At 43.7% G+C, this 20,997-nt stretch overlaps 1 protein-coding gene across 1 annotated transcript in view; it reads left to right on the top strand.

Moving 5' to 3' along the window:
* The window catches only part of PCP4 (Purkinje cell protein 4), a 75,872-nt gene continuing 54,875 nt past the window's right edge, over positions 1-20,997 (top strand). Inside the window, exon 1 of the mRNA XM_039497130.1 lies at positions 1-110. Coding sequence (XP_039353064.1) covers positions 102-110 — 9 coding nt within the window. The 5' untranslated portion in view covers positions 1-101. The remainder of the gene's footprint in view (positions 111-20,997) is intronic.

Here is a 20,997-nt window from a genome sequence, read left to right as displayed (position 1 = left end):
GCCCTTTTTAAGAGAAAAGCCAGGAACAGTGGAAAGAGCTTTTGTACAGTCTCCCTGTTGTGAAGAAGTGGAAATCTGTGAGCTGTCATTTCAAAACAAACATGAGTGAGGTGAGTGGATAAACCTATTATCTGGAGAGAGAGAGATGTAGGTATCTGAAGCAGGAATAACACCAGTAACGGGGAAATGCAGCTTAAGAAAAATCAGATGAGTTTTTTTAAAGTCAATTTAAATCAACTATGAAATGAAAAGTTTGAGAAATGAAGACATTCATAACTGAGTAAATTAATGAATACATATAGTTAACAGGATTATATAATGCTTTGTTTGAATATGTAAAGCACCCAGAGCTAAATATTATTCTTACTCTTATAAATAAGATTGTTTGGAAATGACCAGGTAGTTCTTATTTTTTTACTAAATTAAAAACAGAATGAGATCACACTGTACCTCTTAGCATAGCCTGCAGACATATGAAACATCTGATCACTGGTTGTGAAATATGAAATACATCAGTTTCTAACAAAGATTATTATTAATTCTTGTTATCTATTACTAAGTATAGCTCTATAGGTGTGCATGGTACTTTGGAGATATTAAATAAGACAAGCTTTATCATCTTTTAAGGTTTCATTTTATGTTTTTGTTCAATGTAGAAGAAGTGAGCTGAGAGGTCAGTGGTGTAAAAGTTAAATATTAAAGTATAAACCTCATTTGAAAAATGCCTTGTTTGTAGTTCGCCAGTGCTATGAACTGGGTAGCTATTGTCCTGGGAAAGATTACATCTACACTTGTCCTTATAATCAGCAAAGGAAAAATGCAAATAACATCAAGCATGAAAGGACCTTTGTGTATTTCGAAAAAGAAAGCTGAATATTCAGTCACTACACTTACTTTATTTGCAGTGAAAGAGTTTGGCAGTGACAAGCCAATGTTTTTATTTTTAAAAGTGTATTCATTCCAAATATCAGGCAGGTTCAGCTAGTAGAACCCTGATTTCTATAGTTCAGCTCTTTACCTCATCCCAAATCAATTGAGCTAGTTGTAATTATGTCTTACTTAGCACTTATTTTTGGAGGCTTCTTTTCTATCACTGTCTTTTTTGACAGATGGATGTTCCTTTCTTGGCAGTCAGGGTAAAATTAACAACCGCACAAAGTATGTTTCTGCCTATGGCTATTGATATGTTTTCTACCACATCTTAAATGACTGACTTGTGATATAAACACAATGAGGAGACATAAGGAGAGATGTAGAATAGTGGTCTCTGCAAAAGGGTCATACGGCAGGCATATTTCCGTTTCCATTATGCGTACCTGAACAGGCTAAGAAATGGGGAATCCTCATCATGTGTTTCTGCTATGTGTAATGTACATAGAATACTGAGATAAGGCACCCGTAACTCCGCAGCTTTTCATCTGCTGATTGGATGTCCACATTGAATAAACTGGATACAGTTCATATTGTAGCTTTTATATACAAAGTATCCCTTTGTCACATACATTAACAGAAATACTTTTTCTGCTATGGTATCATTATTCTGGTAAAATGTTAACTTTTCCTAACATAAAACGATGACAGGTTGATTATTATTGTCTATATCTGTATCATGCCAACACAGTTTTGTATTACATTGCCATTTCAGCAGCTGTTCATACAGTAGTTCACAGTGCAATAGTTTACATTAGGTTCCCCTCTTTGACGTAACCTCTCTTTTCTCTAATCAAGGAGCTAAGAGTTCTCATGAGCATCAAAGTCATCACATCTGTACAACAACTGGGATCCCATATTTTTATTAATATACTTACCTGTCCCACACTTCTAGCAAGTCCCCATCACAGAGGATACTGCTTTCCTTCCCAGTACATTTCTCAAGCCCCTGCCAAGTGTCTATTTAACAGTTTTTAACTCTATCATTGATGCTTTGAAGGACAGAGCTGCTGTCATCGCCATACAGAAGATGATAACGCTTGGAGCACTTATTTCACAAACTGCACTAGGGAAGAATGCCTTTAATTATTCTTTAGTTGACTATTTCCCTCTCAGGACAGAAAAACAAATGGAGCAGCCCAGGTTATCTTAATTAGAAGGGCTCTGGTTAAAGAACTGAGGCAAAAAGAAAGCTTGTCAGAAGACAATCACTTTAGTTGTCTGAGTGTGCAGTGTTTAGACTCCTGAAGTGGCTCCTGATGGATTTTGTCTCAAACAGAGTAACTGGAAATGTTTAAGATATATATTTGCACGAGATCGTTTTGTTATCCGCCATGAAATCAGAGGATAATATGAATGAAAAGCCAGACTCAAATATGGCTATCAAATATCCAGAAGTGGGAGAGGGAAAGCAGGTTGGATGGTGAGAATGGTCCAGTGATTGTATTTTTTATGCTAATCATTGTCACACTGTTAGTGGAGCTTAGAATGCAGACTTAGGCTACTGGAAAAAAAAAAAAAAAAAATAAAGATTCATTTCAGAGGAACGACGAATGAAGAGTGAAGTATCTTATTATATATATCTCCGAATCCTCCTCCCGGCGGATGTCCGGGATCGGCTCCTCTCTGGCGCGCGCGCGCGCGCCGGCGCGTGCGGTGGTGGAAATCGAATCGATAGAAGGAAGGATGGATCGTATATCTCGTCTAGATGATGCCGATCGATATCCCTGAAAAAATCGACGCGCCGCCGATACGGCGGGTAGTGTAGACGTAGCCCCAGAGACATACAAACATAAGAACATAAGAATGGCCATACTGGGTCAGACCAAAGGTCCATCCAGACCAGTATCCTGTCTGCTGACAGTGGCCAATGCCAGGTGCCCCAGAAGGAGTGAATCAAACTGGTAATGATCAAATGATCTTTCTCCTGCCATCCATCTTCCCTTAACTGAACAAAAATGAGACCCTTCAAACCCTATTTGCTGCACCTTGTTTTATTTTTCATATTACTGCTGCACAAAAGTCATCAGTTTTGTTTCCCCTTTCTGGCCACGTCATTACAAATCAACTCCTGAAAAAAGCTGAGGAGCATAAAATAGTCGTCAATGTGATCATGCCATTTTTTTAATTTCTCTACATTTAACTTGGTTTTGGGGGGAAGAGATAGAGGTTTTAAAGAAAAAAGCAACAAGGCTTTACTGTGGAATATTGACAACTGCAAATTTGTTTATGACACTAAGGGGTAGATCCACAAAAGGATTTAGGCACCTAACTGCCACTTTAGGTTCCTAAATCAAAATTTAGATCCTCAACATTCCTGCACAGCTGCTGCCTACATTTCCACCACTGAGCATGCACACAGCTACCTATGTACTGATGCCCAAGAACCAACAGGATTCACAAACTAGACCTTTCTCCACCTATCTTGCTTGCTCACAGGTCACCTTAGGCCGGGTATGTCTACACTGCAATTAGACACCCTCAGCTGGCCCATGGCAGCTGACTCAGGCTTGTGGGGTTCAGGCTAAGGTGCTGTTTAATTGTTGTATAGACATTCAGGCTCAGGCTGGATCCCAGGCTCTAGGACCCTGCAAGGTGTGAGGTTCCCAGAACTTAGGCTGCAGCCTGAGCCCAAACATCTACACTGCAATTAAACAGCCCCTTAGCCCAAGCCAGTGTAGTGTAGACATACCCTGTGAGTACATCTACTGGACTGGTCCCCACAAAAAACACAGCAAGCAGTGGTCGTGCCCCCGCTAATACTCATTGGTCATGACATTCACCCAGGATGTGTGAGACTGGGGTTCATAATTCCCACTCTGCCTGATGGGGAGTGGGGATTTGAATGAAGGTCTCCCACCTTCTACAGCAGGGGTTGGCAAACTTTTTGGCCCGAGGGCCACATCTGGGTATGGAAATTGTATGGCGGGCCAGGAATGCTCACAAAATTGGGGATTGGGGTGCGGGAGGGGGTGAGGGCTCCAGCTAGGGGGTGTGGGCTCTGGGTTGGGGCTGGGGATGAGGGGTGCAGGAGGGTACTCCAAGCTGGGATCTAGGGGTTTGGAGGGCGGGAGGGGGATCAGGGCTGGGGCAGGTGGTTGGGGTGTGGGAGGTAGTCTGGGGTGCAGGCTCCAGGTGGCACTTACCTCAAGCAACTCCCAGAAGCAGCAGCATGTCCCTCCTCTGGCTTCCATGCAGAGGCGCAGCCAGGCAGTTCTGCACGCTGCCCCATCCGCAGGCACCACCCCTGTAGCTCCCATTGGCCGCAGTTCCTGGTCAATGTGAGCTGTGGGGTGGCGCGTGGGGTGGGGTAGTGTGTGGAGCCGGAGGGAGGGCATGCCACTGCTTTCAGGAGCCATGTGGAGCGTGGCAAGCCCTCGACCCTGCTCCCTGGCTGGCTCACCGGAGCCAGGGCCAGTGCAACCATTTAGGCGACCTAGGCAGTTGCCTAGGGCACTAGGATTTGGGGATTTGGGTTGCGGCCGGCATTTAGGCGGAGGGAGCTGGGGCAGGGGAGTGCGAGGAGGGCTGCCTGCAGCAAGTAAGGGGCAGGGGCAGCACGCAGGGGAACTCCCTGCCCCAGCTCACCCCTGCCCCGCCTCCTCCCCGAGCATGCCGTGGTTGCTTCACTTCTCCCGCCTCCCAGGCTTGCGGTGCCTAAGCTGATTGGTGCCGCAAGCCTGGGAGGCGGGAGAAGTGAAGCAGCGACGGCGTGCTCGGGGTGGAGGCAGATCGGGGTGAGCTGGGGGGGCAGGGGGTGCCTCAGGGTGGACAGGGGAGCTGCCGTGGGGGGGCACCTCAGGGAGGGGGCACCTCTGGGCGGGGGCTCGGGGACGGGAGAGGGCGCAAGGTGGAAGTTTCGCCTAGGGCGCGAAACATCCTTGCACCGGCCCTGACCGGAGCAGGGCAAGCCCTGGACCCTGCTCCCCGGCGTGAGCTTGAGGGCCAGATTAAAACATCTGGAGGGCCGGATGCAGGCCCTGGGCCATAGTTTGCCCACCCCTGCCCTATAGGGAGAGTCCTAACCACTGAGATCCAGGGCAGGGTCCTCTCAGTCTTGGTTCTTGAAGCTGCTCCACTCTGCATGGAAATACTTAACTGATGAAGTGGGTATTCACCCACGAAAGCTCATGCTCCAATACGTCTGTTAGTCTATAAGGTGCCACAGGACTCTTTGCTGCTCTTACAGATCCAGACTAACACGGCTACCCCTCTGATACTTAACTATAGAGTGGAGCAGAGACTGGAACTAGACTCCCCCATATCCCAGGGGAGTGTCTTAACCACTGGGATATGGAAGCACTTGTGCTTGCTCTCTCTGGCCCAATGAATATTTAAGTATCATCCAAAGTGGAACCGCTTCACCGGGAGGGATTGAGCTTGCCATAGGGCACTGTTTAGGGCATTCCTGTGGGAGACCTGGGTTCAAGTCCTTGCTCCATAGCAGGCAGAGTTGGGATTTAAACCCATCTCCCACAGCTTGGGTGCATGCTCAAACCACTGGCACATACAGGGGGTTCCAGGGCTGCCTCCTCAGGGTTTTTTTTGTGTGGGAAAGGTCTGACCTGGCGTAAGCACCAAACTCCAGGAGCAGGTTCATGGCTGTGAATCCTGATCAGCAATAGGCACCACTGAGCGGTGGGGCTTAGGCCATACACCATTCAGCCGCATTTTTTATTGGCTAGCTTAGGCAGCTACCTGCTCAGTGGGGAGGCTTTTGTACATTTCATCTGGAGGTGCCTAACTCTCCCCATACGTTGTATTGGGAGCCTGGGCATTTAATTTGAGGCTTAGGATTCCACCAGGCAGCAAGACCCCCCCACAACTTCCCAGTGCCCCATACAACCCCCCCCCCCCCGCCCAGCATCCCCACCCTCTCTGCACAAAGCCCACCCACAATCCCCCACAGAGGTCCATGCTCCCAAGCCTTGCCCCCCGGCCGCACCCACTGGGAGGTGACACTGTCAGCTGGGCTGAGCAAGGAGCCCTCCAACAGGGCTGTGTGGGGCCATCTGCCCCTCAGCCAGCTCCACTCCCTGCCAGGACCCAGGAGCAGCAAAATTTGAATTTGTAGGGCCCCTAGAATACCAGTGCCCCAAGGCATATACCTAGTGTGCCTAATGGGAAATCTGACCCTGGAGGTGGGATTTTTCAAAAGTACCTAAGCAGGATAGGTGTCTAAGCCCCATCGATTTCCATGGGAATTCAGCACCTAACCTGCTTAGGCACTTTTGAGAACCCCACTGGGCACCGACCTATTTACATCTTTAGGCACCTAAACACCTTTGTAAATCTGTCCCCAAATACTTGTTCAATAAGGGCCTGATCGTTGGATCAATGGGAGCTTGTCAGTTGTCTCCAATGGGTTTTGGTCAGGCCCTAGAGTTTTAGTTTTTGTTCCTTAGAGTTTTCCAGTTCCTTACTGTTAAATAGAGCTGGTCAAATAATGACAAAAAATTCTGAATAAATTGTTCACAGAAAAATGCCAAAATACATGAGATAAATTATTCACACCTAAGAGTTCTGAACAGCTCTACTATTGAGCCTTTAGACTCAAATCTGGCATAAACTTGACACACATCAGTGGAATCATAGCATCTCATCACAGACATTTAATTATATGACACTTCATGGGCAATGTCTGGTCATGCCGACATTTTCTTATGGTATGAGGGTTCACTGGAGATAGTTCATCACACAGTTTTTACAACAGTCACGGACACATTTGTCTCCAGTATTAAATGTGAGGCTGTTGTTAGGAATCTGAGATCCAGACCTAGGCATGAGCAGAAGTCTCCCATTAAAGGTCATGCAAAATGTTGCAGTCCCCAAAAACATGAGCACTGTCATTCAGCCCTGCTGCTGTTTCTGTGATGAAGCATTAGCTGAAGTAAGTGTGGAGCTTGGAAACCGCTTTAGCAGGGATTTGTCTTGATGATTTTTTAAAAAGACATATAAAGGACCGGACTGAGGCTGGCCCTGTCCAGGTACAGAAGGTGAGAGAGCTAGAGTACAAGGAGCCTTCCTTCTCTTATATGCTTGCAATAGCATGGTTAGAGCTGGGTGAAATTTTTCAGCCAAAATGGTTTTGGTGAAAAATGCAGATTTGGTGACACAAAGGGTGTTGTGAATTTGTGTCTGTTTTGCCAAATTGTTTTGGTCAACCTCCCCCTTCTCTCTGTCACAACAACAACAACAACAACAACAACAACACACACACACACACACTCCAGAAAAAAACAAACATTTCATTTTGACATTTTCTAAACAAAATGTTTTGATTTTTTTGTTCAAAACAACTTTTTGTTTCAAAAAGTCCCTTAATTTTATTTAAAAAATATTAAAAGCTTACAGGTGGTTAAAATCAAAACAAAATGATCCCCTCCTCCAATTTTATATAATTGCTAGCAAACTAAAAAAATCCATTATTTTCCCAGCTTGAAGCATAATCCAGGCATGGAATACAAACACTAGAGTGGAAACTAACCTCCCTGAAGGAACTGAAAGGACAGGGGCCATGATATCTTAACCCCTCCACAATGCCTAGCAAAGCCGGGTGTGCCTGGGGAAAGGGAATACATGCTGCCTCCTTCCCTTTTAATGACTGAACTTGCACTGTGTGAAGATCCAGGAGGAAATCTGGTTGAGCAGCTAAAATTCTCTCAGGACTGCCTTCTGCAATTTATTCTTCACCCCCACCCCCAACATCTGCCTCAGAGCAGCAAATTGTCTGTAGCCAAAATCAGGAGAAAATAAATATTTATGCAAACTACAGAGGTAATATAGGGCGGAATTCTGCAGCTGGCATCGATTGGGGATGCGGGGAAGGAAAGCACAGCACTTTTTAATTTTAACTTACACCCATTTATTAGCTGGGTGGCAAACTGCAGCTCAAAAGGGGAGGGAAAAGGGAAAACAGTATGTGTTAGACCTGTCAGTTTGCCTACTTTCTTCTTCAGCGTGGCATCAGAACATGATCGGGCATCTCTTAAAATATCCCTTAAAAGTTAGAAACTTGGAAGTCAAGTTCTGCTTAAGTTTGAGAGACTGGTGACCACGTAGTTTAAAAAGAAAAGCATGAGTCTTCCTGCCAGGTGTGTAATTACTGCACATTTCAACACCATATAAATGTATTATTATTGACTACATTTCATCAATTAGAGATTTATTACTGGGTTTCATATCTTTCCATTTGCTTGTGAGAGAGTAACTACAAACTGGTGCAACTCTAAAGGGGAAAAAAAAAAACCCAGACAGATTCCTTCCATGCCTGAGTCTGATGAGGGTTAGTAGGTTATAAAGTTGTCAACGGATTAACTGTCATGAAGACACGTTATTTTGCAGTCACGTTTCTGAAAAAACAGTATTCCATTTAGCAAAAGAATTATGAGGTTTTGCAATTTTATTTTTGTTTTGCATTGGAGTGAAATGGAGCCCTTTTGAAACGAGAGCAAGCAACTAAGCACACAGTAGCCCAGTGGTTAGGACCCTCACCAGGTATATAGGAAACCCAGCTTCAAGCCCCTACTTTGAATCAGGCAGAGCTGAGGCTCTCACCACCCGGTGAGTCCCCTCCCCCATACTATTTTAGTGTCTCTCCTGTCAAAACCAGAAATTCAATCCTGGACCTGAGAAACCTTCTAGATTACAACTCTGGTGACATTGATCTGTTTCTGCAAACAGTTTCAATTTTGACTAACTGGCATTTTCTGACAGAAAAACATCTTATAAAAAAATCCCAATCAGCTCTATTTAAAAGAGCAGTTCTTTTTCTCCCAGTTTCTAAATCTTGGGCCTGATCTAGATCTCACTGAAACCTATGGCAAAAAGCCCACTGACTTCAATGGGAACAGGTCAGTCTTTTTATCATAGGGAAAAGTCACCAGTCATTTGCTTACTGATTTGAATAAAATGTATTTGGTTTCTGTGCCACCATTTGCCTGACTTTCTTGTTCCGCTATTATGATGGTCAGGAAAATATCTGTCTCCCTCAGAAGAACAAGTGGACTTTACCTATGGTCTATAACTGTGAGCTCTAAAGCAGCGGTTCTCAACTGGGAGTCTGTGTCCCCCTGGGGGGTTTGTGAGCAGGTTTCAGGGGGTTTGCCAAGCAGAGCTGGTGTTAGATTCCCTGGGGCCCAGGGCACAAAGCCAAAGCCAGAGCCTCACCACTGAAGCCCAAGCGCCAAGCTGCAGTGGGGCTGAGGCCTGGGTCCCACTGCAGCAAGGCTGAATCTGCAGGGAAGGCCAGAAAACCGTTGTTGTGGCACAGATGGGCCAGGGAGTTTTTATAGCATGTTGGAGGAGCCTCAGAAAGAAAAAAGTTAAGAACCCCTGCTCTAAAGAAGAACCTGTAATACCACTAGAACCAGAGTGGGTGGCAAAAGATAGAGCAAGTATCGGCAACCTTTGGTCCACGGCCCTCCAGGGCCTATTTGTTTACATGCTGTGTCCCCAGGTTTGGCCGATCACGGCTTCCACTGGCAGCGGTTCGCCGCTCCAGGCCAATGGGGATGGCAGAAAGTGGCGGCCAGCACATCCCTCGGGGCGCAGCCCCCACTGGCCTGAAGCAGTGAACCGTGGCCAGTGGGAGCTGCAATTGGCTGAACCTGCAGACGTGTCAGGTAAACAAATCAACCTGGCCCACCAGGGCGCTTACCCTGGCGGGCCACAGGCCAAAGGTTGCTGATCCCTGAGATAGAGAATAGACCCAGGTCCACAACACAGAAAGGGGAAGGGGGGCATTTTCCTTCCAGACAAGAAAACTAGGAGAAAGAAGCATCCAACTGTGTATGTATGTGAGAGACTGTCTTTTTCTTTCTACTATCTTTGTTGCTACAGAGCTGTCACATCATTCTGAGCCCCCATAAACCAATATCCTTATACTGGCTACACTGTCCTGGATGCTCTAATGAAGATGGATAACCTGCAGTCCCTTATCTGACAGTATTCTACTGATCTTTCTCTCCACTTCCCTTGATGTTGTTTGGCAATAAAATAAAAAAAAACATGCTAGTTAAGTTAAAACTCAAACAACATGTATCCATACATTTGCTTGAAATAGATGTTGAACCTTCCCTAAAATTGAGATCCAGTGTTGCCAATCCCCACTTCCAATGCAAAATGACTTTCTGTTCTGATTTCTCTTTATCACAAAGATGGAAAAGACCTATTAGATCATGTAGGCCATCTTCCTGCTGAGGCAGGAAAATAGATGGCAGCATCTATGGAAAAGGCTCAAAGCTATGCAGCTGCAGAACAGTTACAGCTGCAAATGTTTTATCTAATGACAGGATTTTAGATCACAACTATTCTACACACTTGATGTCTGTATGCTTCATAGACAACGCTCAAAACTGGTTATTGTATCTCCTCATAGTTCTGGTTTGGGCAAGCTATATGTATGGGCCAGATCCCCAGCTGGCGTAATATGACACAGCCAATTTACACTAGCTGAGGATCTGGGATATTTATTTCTTTTAATATTTGTCTCAAAAGTTAATTCTGCTAATCACAGGAATTAGAGATAGAAAAACAAAATAAGTCAGCTAGTTCATACCCCTGCTGGTGCAGAATTGCCCCCTACAGTTTAGTTCCAGTGCTTTTTCCAGTCTCGTTTTAAATGTCTCAAGTAATGGGTCTTTTGCTACACCTCATGGAAAAAGTGTTCTACAATTTAATAGACCTCTAGACCCCCACAAGGGCTAAATCCTGCTTCATGTTTAAGGCCTGGAATATTTTGGAAGTAGAGTTTAACAAAGGAGTCTTACTGGTTGAAACTCTCCCACACTACAAACTTCATGCATGTGTGCGCATGTAAGAGTGGCTTTATTTACTCATTGTTTGTTACTCAAATAAAATCTTCAGTAAATTGAAAAGCCAGGACTGGCTTACTGGATTTCAAGGACATAACAGGGAGGAGGGAGCTGGAAGGAAAGCTGGAAAAGTTATACACAATAGAAACAAACTTGAAGGGAAGAGGGAGGAATGAGACACTGAGACATACAGTCAAGGAGAGAAAAGGAAGAGCAAATACATTGGATACCAGGGCCGGCCCACAACATTTTGCACCTGAGGCGGGGAGTGCAAATGATGCCCCCATGCCTCCTCGCTTGGGCCAAAACTTTGAAAAGTCTCAATTCTGCCTTCCTCCAGCACAGCTCTCCACCATCTCTGTGCATCTAAAGCAGAGATAATACATATTCACCAGAAGCAGACACAATTTTCTGTACTCTGGGTCCTAGTGGTGCCCCCACACAGTCTGGCACCCGAGGGGCTGCCTCAGTTCACCTCTTGGTAAGGCCAGCCCTGTTGGATACATAGCACAATTTGAAATGCATATGCAGGAGTACATATCCTGCACTCAAGCTAGGGCAGCCAAATGCAAGCCAATGTCCCTCCAGTTCAATACTTGGCTGTTTATTACTACTCTTCCTTTAGTTCATCCAATCAGCTTTGCAATCCAGGTGACAGTACTAATAGCCAAGCCAGTTTGAATTATCCTCTTCAGTAAGATTGTGTGAGGCACTCTATCATCATTTCACTGAGTTTGAGGGTTGAACATTTTCTTTGTTTCATGTAAAAGTTCAAACATGTTTGAATCTTGGATGTGGGCTTTTCGGCCAGATCCTCAGCTGACGTAGACTGATGTAGATGCACAGAAGACAACGGCACAATGTCAGCTCGCATCAGCTGAGGAGCTGGGCTTATAGATTCAAAATTACAGAAACAATGTATATTGAAAATAATATGCATTCTGGCAGTACCCTTTGGGGGTTTTCCATGTAGGCTTCCTCCCCTCCCCCCAGCTGTCTACAAAATTTTAGAAATAGATGGAACATAGAAGTGGATCTAAGCAACAAGAAATAGTGAACTTTCATCATACTTGGCCACTGTGCTTTCCTTGTGAAACTCTGAAAGGTACTTTTTTGCACATTCAGTGCAACAATGAACTTATTAAATACCTACATTTATTTTTAAGGTGAAACATAATAGGACTGGTTTTTGTCTGCCTTTCAAGATCAGCAGTCATTTTCACCTGTGCAGCGTAGGTATAAAACATCATGATAATTTGATTGCATTTTAAATCCACTTTGCACAGGTGCAAATGACTACACTAGATACAAGGCAGCAGAGAATGAGGCCCGGTGAGTTTTGGGACCCAGAGGCACACAGAGAATGTAAGGTTGAATGCCTGGTACTAGTTTCTTGGCTTTTCTTCAGTTTTGTGTCTATGAATGAGAAAGAGCCGAGTAAGTGAAAATGCTTGACACTTCTTCCTGGCAGTCACTGTAACCTTACATATCACCCTGCCTATTTTCTTTCCAGTATAGTAGGGTCACTTCCAAAAGCTTGGCTTCAGTTTAGGCTCACAGAGCCAAGCCAGACAACAGAGTTTTGCTTTGACTTGTACATAACTTCAAGCTCTCCAAAGTCTTACTAGCTCAATTTCAATATGTTTGAACAATAAGGGGCAGATTCTCTGTCCACTTATATCTGATTTGTGCCACTCCAGTGTCTCAAAATAAATGTAAAGCCACCCAAGTGGCCAGTTGAAGATTCTCCTTGCATAGGGGAATCTTCCAGTGGCATAGAGATAGCAATAACAGCTCTGCATCATCTCTCCATGCAGCTGCCAGCATAAGGATCATGGCCAAGGACAAGGGGTCTGGATGCAGTGCACTCACCCTCAATCCCCAGCTTGTGGAATAGCCCCTGTGAAGTCACTGCAGCTGGCATAATCTAGACAAGCCCTGAGGCTGCTCTAAGTTGCTCCTTGTGACTGGACTGGCAGCCTGGACATCAAGAGTGGCAAAGGTGAAATATAGCCACTTTTGCTGCTTCTCCTTGGAGCTGTACTGGATATGGAATAACTTGTCCTGTGGTTTTTGTCCTTCTATGAAAACAGGAAGCTGCATTATATGACAACCTGAAACTTTCTTCAAATATCATCTGTTCAGACTTTGACTGGTCAGTTACTAGTTGCTAATGCAATATATACCAAAAGTTATTGAAATGTATAGTAATGCCTTTTTGTTTTATTTCTGTCTCTATTGAAATATGTAGGGAGTCCAGGGAGAAAGAGAAGACAAATGTGTTTTCAGTGTACAATTGAAAAAAACACTTTCATTCTTCAGGCATGTGAAGGAGATAAGTCTGTCTTAATAATGTTAGGATCAATATGTTCAGATACGGCACAATTTGTTGGTGCAAACTTCTGCCATTAATAACTGTGCTGTCCCTTGAAGACAGCCTTAAACTAAATTACAGCTGGGTTTGTTTCCTAGCAAATTAAATTCTTCTGGATTTCATGGGGGTTTGGAAAATGAAATATGAAGCAAACATTTGTTACAAAAACCCACCAGTATTCATTTGGACTAGGCATGAGCAAAAAGTCTGATACTTATACTTGGATTCGGATACTATTCCAATTTGGGGGGCCTAATAGTTGGGTAATATCAGAACCTATCATCTGATTCCAAATATCAGCTTCTGCATGCTACCCTCCAACAGCCCCAAGTCCCTGATCCACTCCCCACTGGACATTACAGTCAAAACCATCAAAAGCTGAACAGTCTTGTCTCCAGGCATTTAACAGAGCTGAGGTGTTTTCCCATTAGAGAACCTTCCCTCTAAATGATCTTTCAATTGAAAATATAGTTTCTGCAAAATCAAAAATTTCCACAGAATTTTTTATATTTTCCCTTGGGAAAACCAAAGCAGTTGGTTTGACGTGAATCAAAATATGTTGGTTTGTTGACCTGACATGGGTGATGTAGTCTGGCCAGGGAGTCCAGCCCATAGGGAAGAATGGGCCATCAGACATCCAGATGACAACGCCCTGAGTCAATGTAGCACCCACAGGAAGATGTAGTTTAATGTTTAACTGACTCAAAATGAAATGTTTTGGTTCCGTTCAACAGACTAAAACAAAATATTTTGATTTTGGAGTATCACAAGGTTCAGTTTCAATCAAATGTGCCAAATGGAATGCTTTGCCATTTCTGAATCAAAAAATTTCAGACCCTGTCATTCTCCATAAAGTTTCAATATTTCAACTTTTTGTCCTGTTTCAAACATCAAAATATCAGAATTTCTTACCGGACTGAAATTCCGATTTCCCCCTCAGCTCTGCTTCCTATACTTAGAAGCAGGTACACGGTCTTATTCACATCACTGTGAAGCAGCTTTCCCTGGGAGAAGAAAATGTGAAGGAATGAACGGAGATGTGTTCAGATATGACAAGGCAGAGGGCATCTAATCTCCCCACCAACTCCACAGATATTATTCAGAAAAATGAATACAGCCAGATCATCCCTCTCCTCCAAACAGAGGTTCCTAGGGGCGTTTTTGTGCACAGTCCTGACTTCTTAGAGTGCTGTTTAAGGGAAACTCCTTGTGGAGTTATCAGCCTCTCTCCAGGGAAGACAGAAAGCTCTGGACCTGAATCCAGACTTCTGGGTCTGGCCCAATCTATATACATTTTGCAGGTGAGGAGATATGTATTGATGGTCTTAAATCTAAGATAAGAAATAGTAGTAAGAGGAAGAGACCCTTTTGCTTAAGAGGTTTGCCATTTTTTAATTTCTGTCAACCAGATTTATCAATTAAAAAGATTTAGAGCATTTCTCTTAGGCCACCTTGACATCTTTTTTCAACTTTAATTAGGTACAGGCTGTATTACTGTAGACTGGAGGGGAGGTAATTTTTTTTTTGGCAAGCAGAGTGGTGAGACTTGTTCTTTGGCCAACTGAACAATGTTTGCCCTTTGCTAAACAAAATTTAATATGTTGCTTAAAGGAATTTCACATTAGCACACCAAGGGCTTGGTCCTACTTCTCTTACTCTTGCAAGTAATCCTATTAAAGTCACTACAACTGCGTGCCTGAGTAAAGGTTACTACATAAATACATCTTGCAGGATCAAACCCTCAGCCTCCACCAGAATAATGAAGGATATCTTCTTAAGGCCTGCACAGTAATTAACAGGATTTAGGGAAATACAGCACATTCTTGCAGCTGCTTTCAAAATTAACTGCAAAGATTCCATTAATTCCTGCCCCCTCAGAAAAATATGTGATTACAATGTCTTCAGAGAAATATCTGCTTAATCATGTTTTAATTCAAAATATGCCAATAAACCAAATATTAGACAGGCTACAGTTTGTGCTAATTATGTCGATTACATTTGCTGTAGGTGTAAATATTCTTTGTTGAGAAAATTACACTGAATTTGAATACAAAATTAGCGGTTTCTCGCTGTGCTGGTTTATAAATTCCAGGATTGCAATGGTAAAAGAGAATGAGAAAGAAAGCTTTTTCCCTCTGTACCTTTACAAGACTTAAAACATGACTATTATATTTCCCTTACCCTGAATAAAGCTGTTCTCTACTTCATACAATTCGTGGAATTCTATGGCAAATCTTTGCAATTGTAAACTATTAACAGATATAAGAACATAAGAACGGCTATACTGGGTCAGACCAAAGGTCCATCTAGCCCAGTATCTTGTCTTCTGACAGTGGCCAATGCCAGGTGCCCCAGAGGGTATAAACAGAACAGGGAATCATCAAGTGATCCATCCCCGCCGCCAATTCCCAGCTTCTGGCAAACGGAGGCTAGGGACACCTCCATCCCTGACCAGCCAGGCTAATAGCCACTGATGGACCTATCCCCCATGAATGTATTTAGTTCTTTTTTGAATCCTGTTATACTCTTGGCCTTCACAATATCCTCTGCCAAAGAGTTCCACAGGTTGACTGCTCATCCCATCTGAGATTTCCAAAAATAGCTATTACTAATTACACAATTGTAAAAATAAATTAAGAAGGACATATTTTCAGTGGAACTATGACCTAAACTGGTAATTTTAAAAAGCTACATCTGCCAGTTAATCAGTTAAGTATAGGGCCCATATTGACTTCATGCAGGGCCGTCCCACAACATTTGGCACCTGAGGCGGGGAGCTCAAATGACGCCCCCATGTCCCCTCCCTTGGGCCAAAATTTTGAAAGGTCTCAATTGTGCCTTCTTCCTGTTCTGCTCCTCTCATGGTACTGCTCTGCTACCTACCGATGCCCCTCTGCCATGTACATTGGCCAAACCGGACAATCTCTACGCAAAAGTATTAATGGACACAAGTCTGACATCAGGAATCATAACACTCAAAAACCAGTAGGAGAACACTTTAACCTGTCTGGTCATTCAATGACAGACCTGCGGGTGGCAATTTTGCAACAGAAAAGCTTCAAAAACAGACTCCAAGGAGAAACTGCTGAGCTGGAATTGATATGCAAACTAGATACAATCACCTTAGGTTTGAATAGGGACTGGGAATGGCTGAGCCATTACAAACATTGAATCTATCTCCCCTTGTAAGTATTCTCACACTTCTTATCAAACTGTCTGTACTGGGCTATCTTGATTATCACTTCAAAAGTTTTTTTTCCTTACTTAATTGGCCTCTCAGAGTTGGTAAGACAACTCCCACCTTTTCATGCTCTCTGTATGTGTATATATATATCTCCTCAATATATGTTCCATTCCATGCATCCGAAGAAGTGGGCTGTAGCCCACGAAAGCTTATGCGCAAATAAATTTGTTAGTCTCTAAGATGCCACAAGTACTCCTGTTCTTTTTGCGGATACAGACTAACACGGCTGCTACTCTGAAACCTACCCCAATAAAGGAGAACTAACAACTTAAAATGCCTTGTTCAAAAATTTTAAGTAACATCATACAACATCCCAAATATACTGCTGTGTTCTTTGAGCTGCGTGAAACGTTCTTCAACTGACTGTATTGCACAATCTAGCACCTGGTTAAAGAATTCAACTTTGAATTGTTGTTTGGGGTCTCTTATGGGATTATCCCGTGTCTTGTAATCAAAATGTCTTCTTCTTCGGTGACACTTGTATTCTTGAATGGGTGGGAAAATAGCTTCAAACTGGAACCGGTACAGAGAAGGGCTACTAGGATGATCCGAGGAATGGAAAACCTGTCTTATGAAAGGAGACTCAAAGAGCTTGGCTTGTTTTGCCTAACCAAAAGAAGGCTGAGGGGAGATATGATTGCTCTCTATAAATATATCAGAGGGATAAATACCAGGGAGGGAGAGGAATTATTTAAACTCAGTACCAATATGGACTCAAGAACAAATGGATATAATAAACTGGCCATCAGGAAGTTTAGACTTGAAATTAGATAAAGGTTTCTAACCATCAGAGGAGTGAAGTTCTGGAACAGACTTCCAAGATGAGCAGTGGGGGCAAAAGACATATCTGGCTTCAAGACTAAGCTTGATAAGTTTATGGAGGGGATGATATGATGGGATAGCCTAATTTTGGCAATTAATTGATCTTTGACTATTAGTGGTAAATATGCCCAGTGGCCTGTGATGGGATGTTGGATGGGGTGGGATCCGAGATACTACAGATAATTCTTTCCTGGGTGTCTGGCTGGTGAGTCTTGCCCACATGCTCAGGGTTCAGCTGATTGCCATATTTGGGGTCAGGAAGGAATTTTCCTCCAGGGCAGTTTGCCAGAATGTCCTGGGTTTTTTTTGCCTTCCTCTGCAGCGTGGAGCACGAGTCACTTGCTGGAGGATTCTCTGCACCTTGAAGTCTTTAAACCATGATTTGAGGAATTCAGTAGCTCAGATATAGGTTAGGGGTTTGATACAGGAGTGGGTGGGTGAGATTCTGTGGCCTGCATTGTGCAGGAGGTCAGACTAGATGATCATAATGGTCCCTTTTGACCTTAAAGTCTATGATTCTATGATTCAGTGTGAAGTTCCTCTGCCAACTTCTGTGCACCGTTCAGAACGTTCTGAAATCCCTCATCTGACCAGTAAGACAGTAGGTATGACTTTGCTTTGTCCAGTTGTTCCATTGCTCCAGATATATCACGGTCAACACCTTGGAGTCTCTTGCTTACATTTATTTCAAACAGTATGTCAAGCCACAACACTAACCCACAAGGAAATTTGAAGTTATGTATATATTACGGGTGATTCCATTTCCCTCTGCCACTGTTCTCCCATGAACAGTTCCTGTCATAGCATTATCCTCCATAATGGCAACTATGGCATCATCTATCTTCCCAATCTGGTATTTGATAGGCTTTATTGCCTCCACTCAACTTTCCCATCATGTGGCACTCAGTGGTTTCAGTGTCAGAGAGGATGCTCCCAGATGTTGCTTCAAAATTTGCCATTGATGAGTTGATGCAGAGAAAAATACAGACATACTTTGAATTACATCGGGGTTCTCAAACTGGGGATAGGGACCCCTCAGGGGGTCACAAGGTTATTATGTGGGAGATTGTGAGCTGTCAGCCTCCACCCCAAACCCTGCTTTGCCTCCATCATTTATAATTGTGTTAAATATATAAAAACGTGATATTAATTTATAGAGAGAGTCACATTCAAAGCTTCCTATGCGAAAGGGGTTACCAGTACAAAAGTTTGAGAACCACTGAATTACATTAAAAAATTCAGCAGCCTCACTAGAAGCTGATGCTTCATCACTGACCACCAAGTCCAATGAATGAGAACTGCATGGGACAAAAAAAGCTCAAGGGTTTAACTCTACACACCTCTGTTCTTTTCTCTCATGTTGGCACCATTATCATAGCCCTGACCTCTCATGTCAGCTATTGCAATTTCAATATCTTCCAGCTTTTTAAGAAGCACATTTGTCATACCAGCTCCTGTAGTATCATCAGTGTCAATAAATTCTAGAAAATGCTCTCTGACAGTCACCATTGCAGGGACATTTTCACTAGTTCTGTTGTTGTTACAAAATGCACCATTAAAGTCATTTGTTCAATATGGCTGATGTCAGGTGTGCAGTCCAGAATAACAGAGTAATATCTTACTGACTTCAAATCTGCCACAATCTTCTGTTTGACTTTTGTTGCCAGTAACTATATGATCTCATTTTCAATTGTTTTTCCAAGGTAGTCGTGTGTGTACATTTCTGGGGTGGTGACTCTTCTTAGATGCTCCTGGAGTACAGCATCAAACTCAGCCACCAACTCCACAATTTCAAGGAAGTTTCCATTGTTTGGCACATACAGCTGAGATGAAGTGCCACACAGTGCTAGGTTTTGGGTAGCAAGCATTGTCACAATGTCAATAAGCCTTTTCAGAACATTTTGCCAATAAAGAGACTCTGATGCAATCTTCTCTTGATGCTGATCATCTATGGCGGCCTTTAATCGTAGTCTGATCTCAAGCTCTTTCCACCTATAGAATGCTTTCTGGTGATGTGCTGCCTTCTCATGGCATGCCAGATTTCTAGCCAGATTTTTTCAATCCTTTGTTCCTGTAGAACCCAAAGTGGCTGGAACATTAGACTGGAAGAGTTTGCAACAAAAACAGTGTGCAGCATTCTTTGAGTACATAAGTCTCTCCACTTTGTCACCATTGGGGATTTCACACCAGTAATGTGTTGGATGGAAACTTCTGTTTTCATTGGGGAACATGAAATTTGGGGAACATGAAGTTTTTCATTTGCTGTTGCCCAGGCAGTACAAGGAAGTCCCTCAAGGTACTGCTCAAGTGGCTCCACAGTCCTGGGTCATCTAGACTTAAGGAACTAAACTCAGCAACAGCTGTTTCTTGCCCCTCCACCACACTCTTCTCTGATCTACACTTTTCCTCAGGAATGTGCATGGTTACATCCATTTGAGATGAAGATATGGATGCTGCAGTAGCTGCCAGGTCACCTGCACTCTGACTAACTGGAAGATCAGGCATCTCCTCGCCACTCACATCCTCACTGGGGCCGGAACATTTGTGTCTATGTATCTTAGGAGAGCTCCTTCCTGCTTAGATAGAAAAGCTTTTGCTTTCTTCCGTTTTCTGAATGCTGCCCCAGAGGGGCGTTTTCTTCTTTCACTCATGACTGCTGTTCTGTGCCAGCTAGAGTGGCTCTCAACGCTCAATTGAAGGGGACAAATAAGCAGGCTGGTCGCAGGGCCTGAGTAAGGGAAGATATCAGTGTCTTAAGGGCCTAACTGGCTCCTACTACTTCAGTTGACTGCCTGTTCTCCTCAAGTGGATTCAGGGAAGCAGCAGGAAACAGGAAGCTCCATGAGAAGCTGGTGTTAATCAGTCCAGGCTCCTGGGGGTGCTAGAGAGGTATATAAGAGGCTCCTCCTCTCTCTCTCCCTGCAGCTCCTGTTACTTTCTGTTATTCCCTCTCACCTTTTCTCCTGCCTGCTTTGTCTCTTGTGCCCTCCTTCCTCCAGCACAGCACTCCACCATATGCACCAGCAGCAGACACAGTTTTCTACACTTTGGGTCCTAGTGGCACCCCCCCACCGTCTGGCATCTGAGGCGGCCGCCTCAGTTCGCCTCATGGTAAGGCCAGCCCTGACTTCAAGGGAGTTTTGCTTGTTTGTAGAATAAAGTATTCAGCCTATGGATGTTGGGTGGTCTATTTTTCCAATGAGGTTTAAGTGGCCTGATTCCCCACTCCAGTCCACCCTTTATAGATCTGTACTGTACACTAGTGCAAAAAAGGTATAAGACGGTGCCCTCTGATTTGGTAATGTTTTAGACCCACTTTGCACTCATTTTACATAGGTGTAAGTGCATTCATAAGGTGCAGAATCAGGAGAAGAAGCAGGTCCACTGTATCTAGAAGGCAGGTCTGCTCCATGTCTCCCAGTCAGTTCTGCTGGTTATTGAAAATATTACATCTGTCATTGAAATCTCATCATGTACGTATATGGTTGGTGGTTATAGAAGTGCATAAAATCATTACCACTGGCGATGCAATTTTTCAGCCATTGCAGTTTGGGTCAGGTCACTCCATTGTAGCCCACCTGCAGCACTCTCACTCATAAAGCTAATGGGAGAATCCCAATCAAAATGACTGTCCCAGCAAAAATTAGTACAATCAAGGGATGGTTAAATAGCATACTACATGACCATGTAGCTACTGAGAGGAACTGCCAAAATGTCCACAGAAATTTTTTATTTTGACAGGTAGATGCTGTTACTGAGGGCCAGATTCTGGCATGCTATTTTACACTGCTCTAATAGCACAAAACAGCCAG

The sequence above is a fragment of the Mauremys reevesii genome, linkage group 1 (genome assembly GCF_016161935.1).
Source record: "Mauremys reevesii isolate NIE-2019 linkage group 1, ASM1616193v1, whole genome shotgun sequence".
NCBI lineage: Eukaryota > Metazoa > Chordata > Testudines > Geoemydidae > Mauremys > Mauremys reevesii.
Note: the sequence above shows the minus strand (reverse complement) of the source record. Positions and strands in the feature narration are given on the sequence as shown.